Below are 20185 nucleotides of genomic sequence, written 5' to 3'. Positions count from 1 at the left end.
GGGGTACTGGGGAGGGGTCAGAGCCAGAGGCCGTGTCTGGCCCGTTAGAGCCCAGCCTCCAGGAAGGACGTGGTGCTGCACAGGCCCTGCAGTTCCACTCCCGGATGCTGGACCCTGGGGGAGAGCCTGAGGCGCAGCTCTGGGCTGGCTCCACCGCCCTCGCCCCCGAGGGCAGCACCCAGCCCACCGCCTCCTCAGAACTCGCCCCTCCCAGAAGGGGAAGTGCAGGGGGGCTCCCCACTGCCACCCCAAGTGCCCCAGGGAGCAGGGTCCGCCCAGAGACCCCCGGCTGGAGCCGAAGGCAGTTGCAGGGGAGTGTGGCTGCCCTGGGACCCAGGAGTCACCTTGGAAGAAGAGGCCGCTGGGCTGCTTGGAGGCGGCGGCAGCCAGCGCCAGCCACAGCACAGTGTCCGCCCCCTGCGCCGCCGTGCGCAGCCTGTCCTTGAACCTGGCGTGGAACCCCGGCATGGCCTGCCTCACGCCTGCAGGGAGGAAGACGTGGACACGGGGAGGGGCGGGGGCAAATGAAGACGGGGCACCAGTGGGGAAGATGGGACACGGGGAGGATGGGGCATGGGGAGGACGGGACTCGGGTGGGGAGGACAGGACACGGGTGAGGACATAGGTTGGGGACACGGGTGGGGAGGGGACAGTGACCTCAAGGTGCTGAGGTGATGGCGGTGCCCAAGGTGGAGTGGAGCACTCAGGCCCTTCCTGTTCTTGGGGAGCACCAGGCCAAGAGCCTGGTGGGAACCTGGCTGGGCTGCTGGGTGGTCATGGTTACGGCGCAGCAGGGCCCATGAATCGTCCCCAAGGCTCTGTCTGCTCCGGTAAGGCCACAGGAGACTTGTCCCAAGACTCCGTCCCAGTGAGCACCACCCTCTGAGGCCCCCACCTCGCTCTCTGCACCCTGGGCGCAGGGCTGCTCCGCCGAGGGCCCTCACTCTGCCTGTCACAGCTGCCGTGCTTGGGGACAGAGGATCTCTAAATGTGCCCTCAAGTGATACACATATATCCCTGAGCTGCCTCCAGAGAGCGGCCCCAGTCAGGCACTCTTGAAAGTGCTCCCTGCCCTGGGCATTTCTTTCCCCTTCAGCCTGGGAGGGTGAGTCACAGGCACATCGGGGGGTTGGGGAGGGGCGGGGCAGGCTGCAGGAGCCCTCCACTCCTTCCTGCACCCCGGAAGCTTTGCCATCATCCCACTCCTCTCCCCTCCATGTACCCTGCAGTGGGGAGGGGGATGTCCCTGTCATTCGTCCTGGGGGGGTGCAGTGTTCCCCTGAATCAGGGGAGCCTGGTGCTGCCCCAGCCCGGCACGGAGCAAACCAGCTGCCCCCCCCACACCCACAGAAACTCGAGAGTTCCCCTGTCCACCTCCCCACAGCCTGCTCTGGCTGGAATTCGGGAGAGCCGGTAGTTCCCGATGAGCCCAGGGAAGGTGCGGGGGAATTCAAGGGTCCCACCTACCTGGGGTGTCAGCCCAGCCAGGGTGCATGGCCGAGAAGTGGATGGTGGGGTGCACACGGGCCCACTGCTCCGTCATGACCACCTGCTGCCGCTGCGGAGGGTGGAGGGCACTCAGCAGGGGGCGTTTCCACAGCATCTGCGGGGCTGGTGCGGTGAGGTCCCACCAAGAGCCACCCACGGCCGCCTGGACTTCCTGAGCCGTGCACCCACTCCCCGTGCACTCCACCCCCACCCTGGGAATCAGAGTCCCCGGGCCTGAGTCTTCCCCTCCCACAAGTCACACACTGCCCAGGCCAGGCAGGCTGGAGGTGGGCAGGGCCCGTGTGTCCTGGAAGCATGTCCTAGCATGTGCACAGTCCACCCAGGCCGGGGCAGCGTGCTCGCCATGCTTCCAGACACGGCAGGTGGCAGATGGTCTCCCCCACGGACACCCGCACTCCACCCTCAGCCGAGGGGGGCTGGCCCCATGCTGCGGAGGACGCCCCAGCTCCAGCCCTGAGCACTGCGGGGCTCATCCCGCACAGCCACATAATCCTGCCAACCTTGGGTTCTTGCTCGGGAGAAGCAAGCCATGGGGTTTTGCGTGAGAGCAGACGTGGGGCAGTGCCAGGGGGCACTGGAGGGATGTTCCCCCAGATGGGGCCGAGGTGGGGGGCGCTGGGTCACACACAATCAAGTGAGGGAGTCCAGCCCAGCCCAGTGAGGGAAGGGCCAAACCGGCTTCTTTTTCTTTTGTTCTTTGGGCCACACCACCTGGCAGTACAGTACTCGGGGAGGGGGGGGGGGGTTACTCCTGGCTCTGCACTCAGGAATCACCCCTGGTGGTGCTCAGGAGACCGCACGGGATGCTGGGAATCAAACCCAGGTCAGGTGCACGCAGGGCCAGTGCCATAGTACCCACCGGACTCTCTCTCCAGTCCCCAAGCCAGCTTTTGAAAGGTGGGGCCGGGAGCAGGGCAGGAAGTGTGGCTCAGCCGTAGACCACTTACCTGCCACCCTGACGGGGCCAAGCAGATACTGGCAGGGGTTTTTGAAGTGTGCGGCCATGAGCCGAGATCTGGCTTGTGTTGACACTTGCCATGACGCAGGGTGGACCTGAGGTCCTCCCCCGTCACCTGGCTGGCTTCAGGCCCGAGTGTCTAATGCTGATGCCTGCCCACCCCCTTTCCTCCTCTGAGATGTGTGGGTACCGACTCCCTCTCAGACTCATGTTTGGGGGGTCTCGGCACATGTTGTGGGTCTGCAGGCACCCTGGAGAAGAGTGGCCGTCTCGGGGCCTCTCCCAGGGGGGGAGCAGTCAGCAGAGGATTCACCTCGAGTGGGACCCGCCACACCCCAGTGGATGAGTGACACAGAGCCGGCCGCCTTGGCAAAGGACCCAGGTGGGCACGAGGAAAGAGCATCGGGGCCACCCTACACTCACCTTGTTCTGCGCGTAGACCATGGTGCCGTCGAAGGCCGCCCGCTCCCACTGCAGGTCGAGGGTGCTCAACTTCTGCACCAGCATTCCCCCAGAGGACACTGTCACCTGCCGCGGGCACATGGGAGCTGTGAGCCCACACATGTCCACCACCCACTCCTCCTCCCAGTCACCCCAGGGCTTCCCAGAACTGATCATAGCCTGTGGCGTGCAGCGCTCAGACGCCGCCTTCTGGAGCCTATGTCGGGGACAGTCTGTGATGGATGGAAATCAGAGCTGGGGCCAGAGCTGGTCAGCGGGGGAGGGGGAGGGAAGCCCCCCCCCCCCAGGAGAGAGCCCTGAGCACCATGGGGGTGGCTTTACGGTCCGTGGGGCCATGTTCGATCTGGAGGGTTGGACGGGTGCAGTTTCTCCCCGTTTCCTTCAGCTGGTGCTCCCTGGTCTGTGGCCAAGGCGCCCAACCTTTGCCTTCTCTCGGGACTCAGGGGGCTGCACGGTGCCGGACTGGGCAGTCCGCTCCTCTTCCCACATCAGGACTCTTCGGGACGCGCCTTGTGAGGTGACATGGCCCCGGGGTCCAGGAAGGAGCCGTGGACACCAGAACGAGGAGCCCTAAACACTGTGGTCCCCCCTTGGGAAACGGAATCTGGCTCCTGGGGTCTCTGCCATTTTGTTTTGTTTTGTTTTGTTTTTGCTTTTTGGGTCACACCCAGCGATGCTCAGGGATTACTCCTGGCTCTGCACTCAGGAATTACTCCTGGGGGTGCTCGGGGGACCATATGGGATGCTGGGAATCAAACCCGGGTCAGCCACATGCAAAGCAAACGCCCTACCCACTGTGCTATTGCTCCAGCCCAGGTCTCTGTCACTTTGACCTGCCCATGTCAGGGCATGTTCCCCAGGAAGTGACCAGCCCCACCCTGGCCTCCTCCCTGGGCACTGTGGGCTGGACACAGGGCAGCCACCCAGTCATGAGGAGGAGGGCAGGAGCAGGGAAAGGGTGGGCACACCTGGGGGAGGGGCGAGGGGTGCAGGAGGATGCCCGAGAAGCTGTTTCCTGCCAGAAGGAACATTCTGGAAGCCAGTCCCAATGTCAGGAGCTCCTCCTGCCTCCTCACCTCCACCTGGGCCCCCTTTCCGTGTGCTCCATGCTGGACCAGAAGCAAACCAATACCTGGCTTCGGAGCACTGTACCAAGAGTGAGTCATGGGGGAGGCTGCTGTGTGCCCTGTGCCCATGGGCAACACGGACACCAAGCACGGTGAGGAAAACACAGCGACCACCGGCTCCCTGCAGGGCAGAACAGCTCAGCCACTCACCACTCTGGGGTCCTGCGCCTTCTCCAGCACGGGGATCAGGGCGACGGTGAGGATGTAGATACCTGAGGGGCACAGGACACCCCAGGAGAGCTGGAGGGGGCATCCTGCACCCCGGGAGCCCCCTCCTGGCCCAGGAGCTTACCCAGCTCCAAGTGGCTCACCCTTATTTCCCTCCCCTGGATCAGAACAGACAAAAGCAAGAGAAAAATAATTGTCCCCGTGTCAGAGAAGGGAAACCCGACCCACAGACTCAAATGTGAGCTCACAGCGCAGGGGAGGGGCTAGAAGTGGGATCCTCGGCGGGTCCACTCCATCTCATCTGCGCAGGGAGAGGGCAGAAAGGGGGCGGCACAGCTAGCTCCGCCACGGGGGGCAAGGCGCACTCGTCTTTCTGTGCACTTCTGGTTAGGATTTGGATCACTTAACAGTGAGCACCTAATATCACGTGGCTCCCACAGCCACACAATATCATTTACAGGAAGAGGAAGACCTCGAGAGAGCTGATTCTCCTGATGTAAGAGCAGGAACACGGAATCCCACTGGTGTAAGGAAGGAGATGTCACGATTTAGAGAAAATCTCTGCCAGGATGATATTCTGGTGCATTTGCTTTTTTTTTTTTTTTTGCTTTTTGGGTCACACCTGGCAATGCACAGGGGTTACTCCTGGCTCTGCACTCAGGAATTGCTCCTGGCAGTGCTCAGGGGACCATATGGGATGCTGGGATTCGAACCCGGGTCGGCCGCGTGCAAGGCAAACGCCCTACCCGCTGTGCTATCACTCCAGCCCCTGGTGCATTTGCTTTTTAAGAAAAAAAAAATGTATCTGAGTGGTGGGAATATTTTTGCATGCACAGCACTGTCATTATGTGTTCTGAAATAACGGTCATGTGCCACCATGTGTTGAGCGTGGGGGAGGGGCGCATCAGTGAGAGTGTGCGTGGTACGGGGACCCGAGGCAGGGCTCTGGGCTCTGCCCTCGCCCACAGAGGTGCTATGGCAACCAGGCACTGGGCAGGGGCTCACGTGTGGTCTTTTTGGCCTCAATTCCTGACAGAAAAGGGGATGAGCTGGATGCCCACCTCATGGGTAGGAGGACTCAGGGTAACGAGTGCATGTGTGGGGCAGAGAGCACCAGAGACCGGGCATTGTCACTTGGTTCCTGGGCTGTCGCACTGCAGAAACCCAAGTCTCGACTTCCGTCCAGGAGCATGCTGGGCTGTCCCTGGCCCCCTGATCCCCGCCGCCTCTTGGTCGCTAATGGATTTTCCCGTCCCATCAGAGCCCTTGAAGGCTGTCTTTGTATTCACTGCTGGTGGCTTTCTCTGGGATTTAATTTGCGAGAAGTAGAAAGGACTTCTGCCAAATGTGCTCTGCCCATGGGCCTGGCGTGACGGATTGTCATAAATAACTCCTTTGAGTCCCTGGAATGAAAGCTGGACGCAGGCTCCACACAGCAGGCTGGCCGCCCTCTCGCCTGGTCGGCACGAACACAGCCTCTCCTCCCTCTCAGGGACACTTTGCTTCCCTTCATCCCCTAGGCCTCGCCCCCTGTGTCAGTGTAGGCGACAAAGAATCGCCAGCAGGAAGACCCCAGCCTCATGCGGGGCACACACGGGTTGAAGGTGTTTGAGAAAACACCCTCAGGGTAGGTTGCAGCAAAGACTTCTCTGTCTAAAAGCCACACACATCCTTCCGGCCAGACATAGAGTACAGGAAGTAAAGCACTTGCCCTGCAGGTGGCTGTAACAGCCACAGCCCGGGTTTGAATCCTCAGCAACACACGTGGTCTCTCGAGCAACTCCCGGGTCACTCAAGCAGGGCCAGGAACAGCCCCTGAGCAACCCTGGAAGGACCCCCAAGCACTGCCAGGCATGCTACCCACCCGCCCCCGGCAAAAGGCGAGTCTCCCCTGAGTCCTCAGGCCAACACTGAGTCCGGGGTGAGTCTGCAAGTGACCATCACCTGGGGAGACTCAGCGCCTGGATCCTGCCCCGCACCCACCCTGCTCTAACAGAGGGCAAGGCCCAGGCCCGCTCCTGCCCTGAGCCACCAGCACTGCTGAGCAAAAGGCTCCTGAGCCTGAGAGGTGCGAGGTGCCCTGTCCCTCGGGGTGGGGTGGGGAGCGCCCATTAAAAAAGAAAAAGAAGCAGCCTGGGCTGTGATTGTGCAGTGGGTGTTGGCCCTGCAGGTGAGTGGCCCAGAAACGAACACAAAGCTCTGAAACAAAACCAGCATGTGAGTGATCGCCCAAGTGGCCGCACGTGCCTCGCCTGCTGGGGCGACACCAGGGCTGAGCTGCCAGCTGGACCCACTCCGGACAGTGGCACAGGAGCCGCGTGCAGGACAGGCCTGAGTACCAGGGAGTAGTGGATCTCCCCGAGCACTGCCTGCAGGGGCAGCTGCGGGTCCAGAGACAGACACAGTCACCTGGTTTTCTGGGCACTCTTGTCCAGCCCCACCGCCTTCGCCCCGCCAATCAGCCCCTTCCTCAGTGGGCTCAAGTGCACCTGGGAATGGCCCCCGAGAATGCGCGTGTCCACTCAGAGCGCAGCTCCCCAGGCACCACGCTCCCCAGGGAATTACCCAGTGACCTTCGCTTCTTTCCTCCCCTTTCACTGCTCTTGTGTCCAGGCCGCGGCGCACATGCCAGGGTCTGACGTGGTTGGGGTGCGTGCACACGTTCCCCACGCGATTCACTCCTTTCGTTGCAGTCATCTCCACACTCTGGGGGTCGCTCTCCTGACCACCATGCACACAGTTGCTGCTGGGTGCTTGCAGGGGTCACACAATCTGCTGCTGACTCTGACTGGCATAGTCTGTCTTGGCCCCAAGGGTGCCAGATCGCAGAGCCACCAAGTTCGAAGTTGGCACATATGGGCATCACCTGGGATCAAACTTGAGGCCTCACACTCATAAGGCAGGTGCTTTGCCACCATGTCCTCCCCTAGGCCATCAACTGCCTTTATTTATTTTGGCCACACCCAGTGTTGTTCAGGGGCGAACCCCAAGTCAGAGCTTGGGGTTCTACAAGAGGGCCGTGGGTAGTCAGAGTATCCCTTCCACCATCCTCCACCCCAAAAGAAAACTCGAGGTGCTCCTGGCTCCCGGCAGAGCTCAGAGGATTATGCAGGTCCAGGGACTGAGCCCAGAACTCCTACATGCAAACACACATTTGAGCCCTTTGAGCGATCTTCCAGGCCCTTCCAGGCCCTGTTAAAATAAGAACAGGACTGGAATGATAGTACAGCAGGTGGGCATTTGCCGGCTGACCCGGGTTCAATCTCCAGCATCTCATATGGTCCCGCAAGCACCTCCAGGAGTAAATCCTGAGTGCAGAGCCAGGAGAAGCCCCTGAGCATTGCTGGGTGTGACCCAAAAAGCAAAAATAAAATAAATAAGAATATCTGCAGAGGCTCGTGAGGGATAGTGCAGAAGGTGCCTTGCATGTGGCTGACCCTACTTTGAATCCCTGGCATCATATTTCCTGAGCCCAGGAATGGTCCCTGAACACAGAGCTAGGAGTAAGCTCTGAGCACAGCCAATCCCCACCAAAGAATTGTCCTGGAAACATACAGGCAGAGCTGCATAGAAATGAGGGACTCTTGGCCACTCCACAGTACGGAGTCACCTTAGTATGAACCAGCTCGGTGACCTCCTTCTTCCAAGACTGCTTAGAGAAGGTCAGGGACAGAAAAGGGATTCAGAGTTTTGATGAGAAGAAAAAAAGGGGGGATATTTTGGGTGCAGGGTCCCAGGAGAGAGCAGGCCTGGGTACTGGGAAGGCACCTTCAGCTACTGGAAAATGCCCAAGGTTAGTCCCGTTCCCAGTAATAAGGAAAATAATTCGTTATCATTATGACTCATTAGTATTTTTAATTCACACAATGCCTTCCTTCCAAGGAGCTCATTATGTCGACGGAGGCTCATTACGGGAAAGAGATTTGGGAGTGGAATTTATGTTGGACATAGTCTTCTAAATATGGCAACAAGGACCTTTATTACATGGGTGCATGCCTTGAAGAAAATCTCTCTATAAGCTAATTAAGAGGATGTAAAAGTGTGCCGAGCTGCAGGAGGGCCGTGGGTAGTCAGAGCATCCCTTCCACCATCCTCCACCCCAAGAGAAAACTCGAGGTGCTCCTGAAACCATACAAGAACGTGGCTGTCAGATATCCTAATCGCATTGAAGGTGATCACCGATGAGAAAAATACTTAGTCAGTTTTACTTGTAGCATGGGAAATCAGGGCTTGGCTCACAAAACCTCCAGTTGGCTTGAATTAAAGCCATTTCAGCCACTGCTGGACCAATGGTGCAATCTACAGGAAAACAGAATCAGTCTGTCTCCCTGGGGAGGGGCGGGTCAACATGACAAGGAAGCGAAGAGCATGTGAGTGTGTGTGTGTGTGTGTGTGTGTGTGTGTGTGTGTGTGTGTGTGTGTGTGCCACTGACCCTTCTCCATGTGCATGACAGAAATGTTCAGGGAGGTGCATGCACAGATGACAAACCATTTCAAAGCTCCTCTTCCCCGAGGACATGGGCAGTGCAGAGTCCCAGAGGAAAGTGAAGTTCCGTGGGAGCACTGGAGTCTCCACTTCTTGTGAGATCCTCTTGTTTGGGGTGACTCCAAACTTTCCTTTTGCCCCCAGTCTCAGTTCTTTCCCTGTCGCATCCACGTGGTGTGAAGCAGCTATTAGGTAACTCGCCTGCACTCACAGGGAGACGCGTGTGGGACTGGCCCACATGCACGACAAGTTGGCATCTGGGCCAAGAATTAGAGAGGCTGGAGAGACAGCACAGCAGGTAGTACACCAGCCATGCACGCAGCAGCCCCGGGGTCAACCCCTGGTGCAGCATAGGACTCCCTAAACACCACCAGGAGTGATCCCTGAACTCAGAACTAGGAGTAAGCCCTGAACACACTGAGCATAGCCCTCAAACCCAGCATCCTCTGCCCAGCAAAGAGGGGAGGGAGGGAGAAGCCAGAAAAGTTTTAGCAGAGGGGAATGAGATAATATACTTTATATTTGTTTATTTGGGGGCTGATCACGGCTGTGCTCAGGCTTACTCTGGACTCTTCGCCCAGGAACTACTCCTGGCAGAGCTCAGGTGATGATATTCGGGATCGAGCCCACGCTGGCTGCGTGCCTGTGATACTGTCACTCCAGCCACTATCTGTTTTTTGCTTTGTTTTATTATTTTTTTTGTGGGCCACACCTGGTGATGCTCAGGGATAACTCCTGGCCTGGCACTCAGGAATTGCTCCTGGAGGTGCTCGGGAGACCATGTTGGATACCAGGGATCAAACCTGGGCCAGCCATGTTCAAGGCAAGTGCCCTACCCCCTGTACTATTTCTCCAGCCCCATAGATATCCATTTTTAATAATAAAAAGAAAAGAAAATCGTTTTGCAGCCAGATAATCAGATCAGTGTAGGATAACATAGCCTCAGGTAGTTTAGGTTTATTCCTGTGGGACGAGAAGGACCCAGGGCAAGCGGTGAGTTGTGTGCTACCCTGGCATCGAGATGGGCCTGGCCAAAGTGCCTAATGCTTAACTATAAGTTAAGAGCTTGATCATGGACAAATGCTGTCATGATCCAAACAGTGATAACTAGATTTGGACCCTGCTAGAGTGAGGAATGATTAATCTGGCCTGAGTGCTGTGGTCTGAGCCTGTGGCAAGATGTTCCCAGGAGAGCTGCCTTGCAAGCCTCAATGTATCCCTTGCTATGTCCATACAAAAATAACTAGCATTCATATGTGAATAAGTTTGGACTAAGGAAAAGAATAAAACCTTAAGAGTCAGGAAGGGCTTTGGAATGCCCTGCCCCCAGGAAGGGCTTTCTTATGTTGATTTTGCTACCTGGCTGGGTGTAGCCTAGAAGGCAAGGTGGGAGAGACAAGTAGAAGGAGAGATGAGAGAAGCCAGAAAGAAGCGGCAGTAGATCCAGAGAGAGGCCGGAGCTGGGAGAGCGGGAGATGAGAAAGATGGAAGATTGAATAAACAGTAACTAATCAGCAACCAGCTTGGTCCTCGTTCTTCCTTCGCCTTTCCTTCCTTCAGCCATCCCGATCCAGTCCACACACCTCGGTTCCAGAGCACCAAACGCGGGCGGTGAGACAGAGCCGCCCAGAGAGCCCGCGAGTGTACTCGCCCCTCGGCAAGCCTTAGTTTTTTACAGATCAGTTCTTGGCCCACGCGACAGATCCCAGATCATGGCTAGTTGCTCGCAGGCTAAGGGGGTGGGGGGGCGTTGGGGAGAAAGTGGTCCCAGACACAGAGCGAGCTGGGTCTGCCCTGGGAGCTGCCGCCACCCAGAGCACATTGTGGGCACATCATGGCCCTGAGGTCTCAACACCAGGGCGTTTCTGCTGCCTCAGCATTAGCAGAAAGCCAAGGACCAGGAGTAAAAGATCTTCACTTTGGGGTTCATTAATGCTCCCTGCTTACAGGGCTTCACAGAGCCCTGAGTACAGATGAAGTCCAAAAGCTCCGTCCTGGAGACTAAATCCTTCTGAGGGTCAAGGGCTCCTGCCAGTGGACTCCTGAGTCTCCGCCCTCCCAGTCCCCTGGCCTGTGAAATCTGTTCACCTCACCCCCCACCCTCTCAATCCTTTTGGGTAAATTGTCTTCAGAATGAGACAAGTAAGGGGCAGGCACACCTCAAAGATGCTGAAACATACTGTAAAGAATCACGATCTCCACCCAGATGTGACCCCGAGCGGCCACACACGAACCGGCTCCTCAGTTCCTGAACGCTCATGATCCCAGAGGCCAACTAACTACTTTCAGCACCCAGCGGCTTCTTGCAGAAATGTCTCTAGACTGTGAACTAAGCTATGGCCCCATGCCGCCCCAGGAGGAGAAAGGTTTTTCTCTCTCGGCCTTTCCTTTCCCCGGCGGCGTGGCAACCGACATCATATAAGGCCCACTAAACAAAGGTATGAGCTTGCAATGATGTAACTTCTGGCAAAAATTTCTCTGGACTTAATTATTAAAATACCAGAAATCCAAAACTACACGGCCATGACCTCATATGCTCTTCATTCTCAGCAATGGAAAACAAATTATCAAATGATGCCTTTTTGGCAGGTCTGATTGTTGGGGGAAAATTCCAAATAATAATAGTGAGTTTTCTGTTGAAATATTGAATGTAATCAAAGTATAAAGAGTAAATCATCAGCCACACAGGCAGGGTGGGGGGTGAGAGGGGAGTATACTGGGGTTCTTGGTGATGGAACATGTGCACTGGTGAAGGGATGGGTGTCTGATCACTGTATGACTGAGACTTAAGCCTGAATGTAACTCTTCTCATGGTGATTCAATAAAAAATTTTTAAAAATTAAAAAAAATAATCAGAAGTGAGGAGGACATTACAACCAACATTACAATCAATAGGCATTCGGTGGGAGAAACTGCACTTGGAAAGAGAAAACTGAAATTCCTGGGAATTCCCCGTGGGACAGACGTCGGCCAGCCCCAAAGGGAAGACTAGAAACTCGGAGCTGCGTCTTGTGCTGACTGAAAGGGCGGGGGGGGGGGGCAGCTTGTGCTTCCCTCTAAGGAGCTACACCCTTGTTCCCTTCGTGGATTTTTTTTTCCCAAATAAAAATTGGAATGTAGTAAAACAGACTTTTGTGATAGTTTAATGTTTTCCTGATTCTCAATTTCGGGCTCTGTGAAATGACTCGTATTGAGTGCAGAGAAAGGTAGAGCCAGCTGGGGCTGGAAGCGTGTCCACACACCTGGGCTGCCACTGTCAGGGAGTGCCCCCTCCACTCCCCACCCCCACCCCCGCCAGCCAAAAGCCCAGCTGCTCAGGCCAACCTCGCTGCTTCAGATGCCCTGAGCTCAGCTGAGCCCGGCCCACCTGGGAGAAAATACATATGGATTATTATGTGCTCTGAGATGCTGGAGTTGTTTGCTGGGCTACAATATAAACTGACAGCACAACTATCAACTTGACAGCGACTGTAAGCTTATTGTGCTTGAAAAGGCCTGTCCTTTGAAACAAGTGGGGGAAACGGAACTCCCACTCTTGGTGGGAATGTCAGCCAGTTCAACCTCTTTGTAAAACAGTCTGGACAGTTCTCAAAAACTGAGAATTGAGCTTCCACATGACCCAGAAATTCCACAAAAGCCAAGATCTGAAAACAATTTGAGTGTCCAAAAACAGATGGCCAGATAAAGAAACTGTGGTACATCTTCACAGTGGAATCCTACATGGCTGTAAGAAAAGGTGAAATTGTGCAATTCCCTGCTATGCGGGTAGACCTGGCGCAGTCAGAAGGAGAAGGACAGACACAACCTTTATCACACAAGGAAGATAAAGAAACGCAGCAAGGGAACAACAAATGCTTAGAGAAAACAGAACCTGAGAACTGCTCTACAGAACTGATCTGGTCGGGGACGGGGTATGACACGGGGCACCCTGAGACAACGGTGGGGGGAGGGTGTGGTGTGGGAGCACTGTGTGTATGAGACCTATGGTGAGTGGCGTTGTAAACCGTGTACCTCAAATTAAAAACAACAGAAAAGTATATCCTACCTGGACTCAGTTTTTCAGATGATTTCTAACCCTGCTTCCTGTTAAATCTGTAAAGTTGTCCTGGAAATTGAGATAATCCAGAGAACTTTGGGTGCTGGCCCGGCACCTGAAGTGTGTTCAGACATGCTATTGTTATTATTCTCTAGGTGTTTCTGGACGGTGGGGCCTGACTTGAAGGAGCAGTTGTCAGTGTGAATGGGCCAGTGACCAGAGAGCAGCAAACACCGCCGCATCAAGTGACAGAACATTTCCTGTGCATTGACGTATGTTCTCCCAGAATAACCTAAGTGGACTGCCTGCCCTGCCCAGTTATTAGAGTCAATTCACAGGAGCTGGGAGGACTGTGTAGGGAGATCTCAGGGCCAGGGATGAGGGCAGCGGCAGTGCGGGTCTGTGTGGCTGTCTCTGTGGCAGACTGCCAGTGGCGCGCTCAGCCAGGTCCCCTGCCCCATCTGTCTTCAGTCCTCAGCGGCAACAGCTGCTCCTCAGAATGCCAACAGGCAAAACGTCTACGATGTGGGGGACCCTGTGTGCAGGGGTGAGCCCAGCTGCCAAACAGAATCTGCCCCCTGAGCTCCCTCAGCTCTTCAGCGCAGCAGCCGGCAGCTCAGCCTGGTGCAGTGGGCACCTTCCGCGCCAGCTAACTCTCATCATACCTTCATCTGCCACCTGCCCCCACGGCACGCAAAGGAGCGTCATCTCTCAACCTCACTGATTCACACAGAATGTCTCAACAAAGAGCCATACACGGCTGCCCTCCCAGTCTCCAGCTTATAAACCCTCAGCGATGGGGCCTGCAAACCCAAAGGGTCTGTTCCATGTGCCAAATGTCAGGAACCAAATTGAGGAGTAGCTGGGAATTAGAAACGTTTCTAGAGGTCAAACGGAATCTCAGAAATCTGAAAACAACCAATTCCGTGTTGCATCAGCCAGCAGGGAAAACATGCTTCTGGTCGGGAAGGCAGCCAGCAGTGTCTCAGGGCTCAGAGAGGCGGGCTGCTGAGGGTGGCACTGATGCTGTTTTAACCTTCCTACATCTCCTCATCCATCAGAGACACGTTGAGCTGCCTGCCTCCTGCCTTGTTGCATGTTTTGTACTCTGTCAAGGTCAGGGAGATCAATAAGATTTCTAACACCAACAGGAAATAAAGGGAAGAGCTATAAAGCTCATTGGCTGCAGCCCAGATCTGTGCAAAGGTACCGCACAACTAGCAGAACAGTCAAGCTGGCAAGCGCTATAGATTGTGCTGCCTGCCCATGCTCCCAGGAGTCCTAGAAGGAGACCTCCGTCCACCTGCCCTCCCCCTGCTAAGGGCAGGTCACACCCTAAGCTTTTAGTGACAGTGAGGAGTCTGAGAATGTGAAGGCTGGGGAGCGAGGTGGCAGGGGCCCTAGACCCCTTGGTTCAAAAGAGAGACAATCCAAAAGGAGTTGGAATGCTGATTCTCTTAGTATGTATGAGGACCACCTGAAGTATAGCTTGGAAGAGATTTCTCAGTCCCGTTGCAGAGTTTTGACTTTAGCAGAGTTTGACTTTAGTGGAGGCGAAGCTCAAGAAAACATACAATTCCACTAAGTCCTGTGGCCATGCTAGTATTGTTGGTCCAAGAATACCGCACATTCATTTTGATATGCAGGCAGATTTGGAGGGTGGGGGCTGGAAGGGAGGTTGGGTCACACCTGGAGATGTTCTGGGGTTATTCCTGGCTCTGTGTTCAGGGGTCAGGGGGCATATGCAGCATCAAGGATCAAACCAGGGTCGGCCATGTGCAAGGCAAGTGCCTATAGCTCAAGCCTCAGAGATCCTACTGTGAGAACCACTGGCCTGTACTCCCACAGCGGAGCCTTGTGGTCCACCTAGCTCAACACCCTTCTTGGTCCATCTTGTCTCATGGTTGTTTCACAAGTCCTGGCCAGACATCCCCTGACTGCAATTGTGTTTCTGTTCTTCACCTGAGAACTAGTTCTTTGCTCCCAAGTAATGTGCTACTGCTGTGATTTTGAACTCTGAGCAAATTTTTCAGTAAGGCTGAGTATTATTGAACATATTACAAAAAACATGAAAGACATTGTCTTCTGAATAAAGGTAAATGCAGTGAAAGATGGAGCAAATGTAACTAGACCAAGGGCCAAGAACCCAACATGTTGGTTCTTGTTTTTCTAATCTTTCTTTGGTATCATCTGTATCTGGTTAATTTTTGCTAAAAATAAGTAAGTAAGTAAGTAAGTAAGAAAAAAACAATTTAGACTTACCTAAAGTGTTGGTAGCAAAGTTTTTTTCAAGTCCATCTTCTGTAATCTCTCTTTTGTTGACCATGCAGCCTGCATTATTAATCTAAAAATTACAGTTCCCATTTCAAAATCAAGGAAAAGAGGGCCAGATAACCTGTTTCTAAGGCCCGTGCCACGACCACTGGCCCCATCACTGATGATGACGACTAATCTGCTCATCTGGCCCTTCACTCCAAACTTCTCCCAGGAAAAACAAAAAGTCACTTATGCAGAAGACTCTGCCAAAGAACTGGGTCGAGAGTGCAGAGGGCTTGTCTGGGCAACTTAATCATGGTAAATTTCTATGGGAATTTATCTAGACCGTTGTGATCCAATAGAAATAAGAATCTCAAGTTTTCTAGAGTGTAGTCACATTTAAAAGGTTAAAAAAAGGGGGGGGGGTGGAGATGGAAAGAGAAATAGTACAGAGTTAAGGCACTTTCTTGGCACACGGCTGAGCCCATTCAATCTCAAGTTCCTGGTATTATATATGGTCTCCTGAGCACCATCATGGCTGACTTCTGGGCACAGAGCCAGGAGTAAATTCTGAGCACTACTAGATCTGACCCCAAAATCAAAAACTAACTAACAAACAAATATCAATAGCAGGGTCAGAATAATAATAATACACCCAAGCTACAAGGCTCAGAAATACAGACACACAAGTCCTCATTCCGTAGAAAATGGGGTGTGTGTGACCCCACCACACTGCTTCTCCAGGGGTTGACCCTTCTTTCCCCCTTTCACATACCAAGCCACAAGCAGACGATGACACAAAACTTCTCTTGGTAAAAGATTCTGAGCAGCCCCCACATGCCTACCCCTGTGCCTTCAGCCCACCACCACACAGGAGAGACGCACACACCCTGTGCATGCTTTTAAAACTCACCAGAACATTGAGCGTATGCTCCTGCTTGAAATTCTCAACAAACTTCCAGATTTCCTTGGGATCAGATAAGTCCACAATGTGTAGAAAGATGTTCTAAGCCAGAGAAGGTGAAAAAGGTCATAGAGCTATTCTTAAAGATAAAAACTATCACTTGCTTAGTCAAAAAAATTATCATTATACATTATATGTATGTTATACATAATATATATTTATATACTTTACATATTATATAGATGATTATCCGTCACTGTCACTGTCATCCCGTTGCTCATCGATTTGCTCGAGCGGGCACCAGTAACATCCCCATCTTGAGACTTGTTGTTACTGTTTTTGGCATATCAAATATGCCATGGGTAGCTTGCCAGGCTCTGCCATACAGGCGAGAAACTCTCAGTAGGTTGCCAGGCTCTCCAAGAGGGGTGGAGAAATCGAACCTGAGTCAGCCGCGTGCAAGGCAAATGCCCTACTGCTGTGCTATCGCTCCAGCCCATATATATGATTATATCACATAAAAATCATATATGATATCTATAACATAGATATCATATATATATTTATATGTGTGCAAGGGCCCAGAGAGATAGCACAGGGGGTAAGGCGTTCACCTTTTTTTAAAAAACATTATATATTTATTTATTTATTTATTTTATGTTACTTCACAATATTTGATTACAATTAATATTCATACACCAATCCCACCACCGTTTCACCTTCCCACCGCCAAATTCGGGATGTTTCCATCCCAAGTCCCAATCCCTGTCCCAAAACACAAATGAAACAATATATTTTATATTGTTTGTTATGAAGAGCTGCTGAACATGCTTACAAAAGAGTGTTCACATATGAAACAGTGTGAAGATTGTTCTATTTTGGCAAGAGTTAAGGCACTCACCTTGCATGTGACTGGCCCCAGACTGACCCTTGGCACTGCATATGGCTCCCAAGCACCACCAGGAGTGATCCCTGAGGACCACCGCCCACTCCTATGGTCTGACAGCTTGTTTTCAGGGGGGAAGGGTGGGGAGGAGGCACTCAGGCCAAATCATTTATATGATTTTTAGCATTAGCACTGCAGCACTGTCATCCTGTTGTTCATCGATTTGCTTGAGCAGGCACCAGTAATGTCTCCATTGTGAGACTCGTTACTGTTTTTGGCATATCGAATATGCCACAGGGAGCTTGCTAGGCTCTACCGTGTGGGCGAGATACTCTCCGTAGCTTGCCGGGCTCTCTGAGAGGGACAACGCAAACACCGTACCCGCTGTGCTATTGCTCCAGTCCATTAAATAGTTTAAAATAAAGCAAATAGAATGTTACAATCTTAAGTCCTTAAAAGTAAAATGTTGTTTATATTTTCTTGTCAATCATCAGGAATATTTTAAGCACATATAATAGATACATGTGTTTGACTGCATATCATATTACAAAGCCTTATGTATGTATAAATACATATTGTCATGGTATTCTCATTCAGTGTCCCCTTTCTATATAAATAGAATAAGACTCTGCTGTTTTTCATCCTTTCTTTTCAGTTAATATGCCTTGGCGAGGTTTCTTGTTATATTAAATCTACCTTAATCCTTTTAATGGATCTATTCTTTTTTCTATTCAGTGGCTCATACTTTTTCATGGATATGCCATCATTTTCCCCACCAAATCCTCTGTGGGTTTTGTCAATATTTCATTCTTCAGACAACAATAATGCGAGCTGTAGCAGGATGATGCTCGCTGCCTTTGTACTCAGTCCTTCACGATCTGTTTCTGCCTGTGTTCTGGCTTCCTCTGGGTGGCTCAGGAATCCTGGCAGGGGACACATGACAAATGCCCTCCCCTTCCCTCATGGCGGCGCACGCAGGCCTCTGTACTGGTGATTAATGTGCGCTGTTGCTTCCCCTTTTCCTCCGGCACCTGTGCATGAATCAGACTTAGATATTTGAGCAGCCAGTGACTGTGCGGTGTCCCCAATGTCCCTGCAGGTGAGTGTGACGGATCCCCAGGCCCAGGTGGAGGGGACTGAGAGACCAAAGCATGGTCCACAGGCAAGACGCTAAGCATCGCCCACAGTTCTCTTGGTCACGCAGAGTTAGGTGCCCTGCCTCAGTTTCCCCTGAGCCATAGAACCCAGAGCTTTGGTTAGACTTCTTTTCCCTACTGATCTTAAAACACTGTCTTTTGGCCTGAGACAACGGTACAGAGATTGAGGAAGTGGGAACTTGGCCTGATCGGGAGGGTCTGTGGTCAGCTTGGATGCTACATTTGGTCTAAGTCTGACACAGGTGAATATTCCTGTCTTCAAAGTGCGGAAGACTGCCAGTACAAGACTATGCTTTTCACATCTTACTTCTTTATGTTTGAGAGGTCACATCTGGTGGTGCTTAGGGCTTAGTCCTGGCGCTGTGCTCAGAGATCATTCTTGGTGGGCACAGGGAACCTTATGGGGTGTCAGGGATCTAACCAGAGTCTGCTGAGCTACAAGGCAAGTTGCCAGCCACTGCACTATCCCTCCAGCCCCCAGTTATGCTCTTTTAAAAACAAAGTCTTCCGAAGCACTTGCTTTCCACTCAAAGGGGGTGTGAGGGTCCAACTTGGGTGGGTCATGAGCCTCTGCTAAGGCCTGCAGTTGAGTCCAGACACTGATTCTCTCATTCTGGGCCCTTTCCTGACATTCCCAAAGCCGCCCCCACGTGGCCCCTTGCCCACCAGGGCCACTTGGCACACCCATTCAAACTGCAGGCTCACGCACAGCAACGCTTCAATAAAACTATAGTTAAGGTAGCAGAGTTAAACGTTTGTGGCATTGATGGTCACAGTCTCTGCACACCTCGCTCCTGCTCTGTCATGATCCTCTGTTCCCCTCTCCACCCCTGTGTCATCACTGGCAACATTCTTCCCCCCCACCCCATTCTCCCCATTAGCTGCTGATTCTGGCTCTAGTTCCGGTGCGTGCTGTTACCTCCTTACCACCACCATGTACTCAAGACCCTCCACTGAGGCTCCCTGTCAGTTTCCAACAACCCAGTCATTCCCTTCCCACCCCCCAAACCTGCGCTCTCTGGCCTGGATTCCAGTACCTAGGATTTATTACTGATTGATAATGTTATATCCTTGGTATATTTCTGTATGCCTCAGTGCATGCAGTCATCCCGTAGTGGTCCTTCTGCCTCTGACTTAACTCATTCAGCATGAGACCCTCCAATTCTATGCAAGTGACCATGAACTGTGTGACTTTACTTTTTCATGTGGTTGCATAGTATTCCATTATGTATTATATAAAACACAACTTCTTTTTCCACTCATCTCTTGCTGGACATTTGGGTTGCTTCCATATTCTGGCTATTGTACTTAGAGCTGTAATAAATACTGGTCAGCATACATATTTTCAAAATTAATGTATTGTGTTTGGGGTAGTATAGATAGCTTGGAGTGGAATAGCTGGGTCAAACTGGAGTTCTATTCTTTCTTTTTTGAGACATCTCCACGTTTCCCGTGGATGCTGGACCAGAGACAATCCCACAGTCAGTGAGTAAGGATGCCTTTTTTCATCATTCCCCCGTCAACACTTTTTCCCAGTGTTTTTAAACTATGCCATTCTCAGTGGTGTGAGGTGATGCCTCAGTGCTGTTTTGATTTATATTTCCGATTCTAAGTGATAATGAGCAATTTTGAATATGCTTAGTGGCCATTCATATGCCTTCTCCGTGGGAAGTGTCTATGCATCTTCCCCCCGTGTTGATGGGGTTGGTGGGTTTGTTGTTGCTGGGCTTTGTGAGTGCTTTAAAAGCAACATGCTTCAAGTACATTCGATTCGACATGGAACATTTTGCAAGCTCCATGGTTTTTCTAGACACCCGGAGGAGTCTCAGGGTTGAAAGGGAGCAGCCGTAGGGCAGAGACTAACCATCCCAGACAAATCCACCTGGAGCTGGGTGAAACGAAACATCCAGAGAGAGAGAAAGGAATCTGCCTCCTCTGGGGGAACACAGGAAGCCCGAGGCCCCCCGAGAGGCCCCCAGGAAGTAGCCCCGAGGGCCACCCTCATCCGTGCTGGTCTGGAGATGCTGCTGCTTACTTATCCCTACGTGGCTGGTCTGAGGCCACGGAGGGCGAGTCCCCTACAGGACGGCAGGAGGAGACTTGTGCCCTGTCAGTGGGGCTCACCGGCCAGTGTCGGAGCTGCGGGTGTGGGGGGTGAGGTCCGAGAGGGTGGGAAGAACCTCTCAAGTTCTCAGGCCTGGTGCTCTAGGACCCGCGCTGGCCACCTTCTACATCC

The 20185-nt window shown here is 53.0% G+C and overlaps 1 protein-coding gene across 12 annotated transcripts in view; it reads right to left on the bottom strand.

The window, feature by feature from the left end:
• Window positions 1-20185, bottom strand: part of DHRS12 (dehydrogenase/reductase 12) — a 29577-nt gene that overhangs the window by 797 nt on the left and 8595 nt on the right. For 5 of the 12 annotated variants that reach the window (XM_055122251.1, XM_055122232.1, XM_055122220.1 and 2 more), the window contains 6 exons: window positions 15916-16008; window positions 15009-15090; window positions 4207-4268; window positions 2891-2995; window positions 1468-1603; window positions 345-588 (listed from right to left, as the gene is read on the bottom strand). In XM_055122251.1, the coding sequence (XP_054978226.1) occupies window positions 345-588; window positions 1468-1603; window positions 2891-2995; window positions 4207-4268; window positions 15009-15090; window positions 15916-16008 (722 nt within the window). The remainder of the gene's footprint in view (window positions 1-344; window positions 589-1467; window positions 1604-2890; window positions 2996-4206; window positions 4269-15008; window positions 15091-15915; window positions 16009-20185) is intronic. The other 7 variants (XM_055122274.1, XM_055122227.1, XM_004604481.2 and 4 more) reach the window with 5 other exon arrangements.

The sequence above is a fragment of the Sorex araneus genome, chromosome 1 (assembly GCF_027595985.1).
Source record: "Sorex araneus isolate mSorAra2 chromosome 1, mSorAra2.pri, whole genome shotgun sequence".
Taxonomy (NCBI): domain Eukaryota; kingdom Metazoa; phylum Chordata; class Mammalia; order Eulipotyphla; family Soricidae; genus Sorex; species Sorex araneus.
Note: the sequence above shows the minus strand (reverse complement) of the source record. Positions and strands in the feature narration are given on the sequence as shown.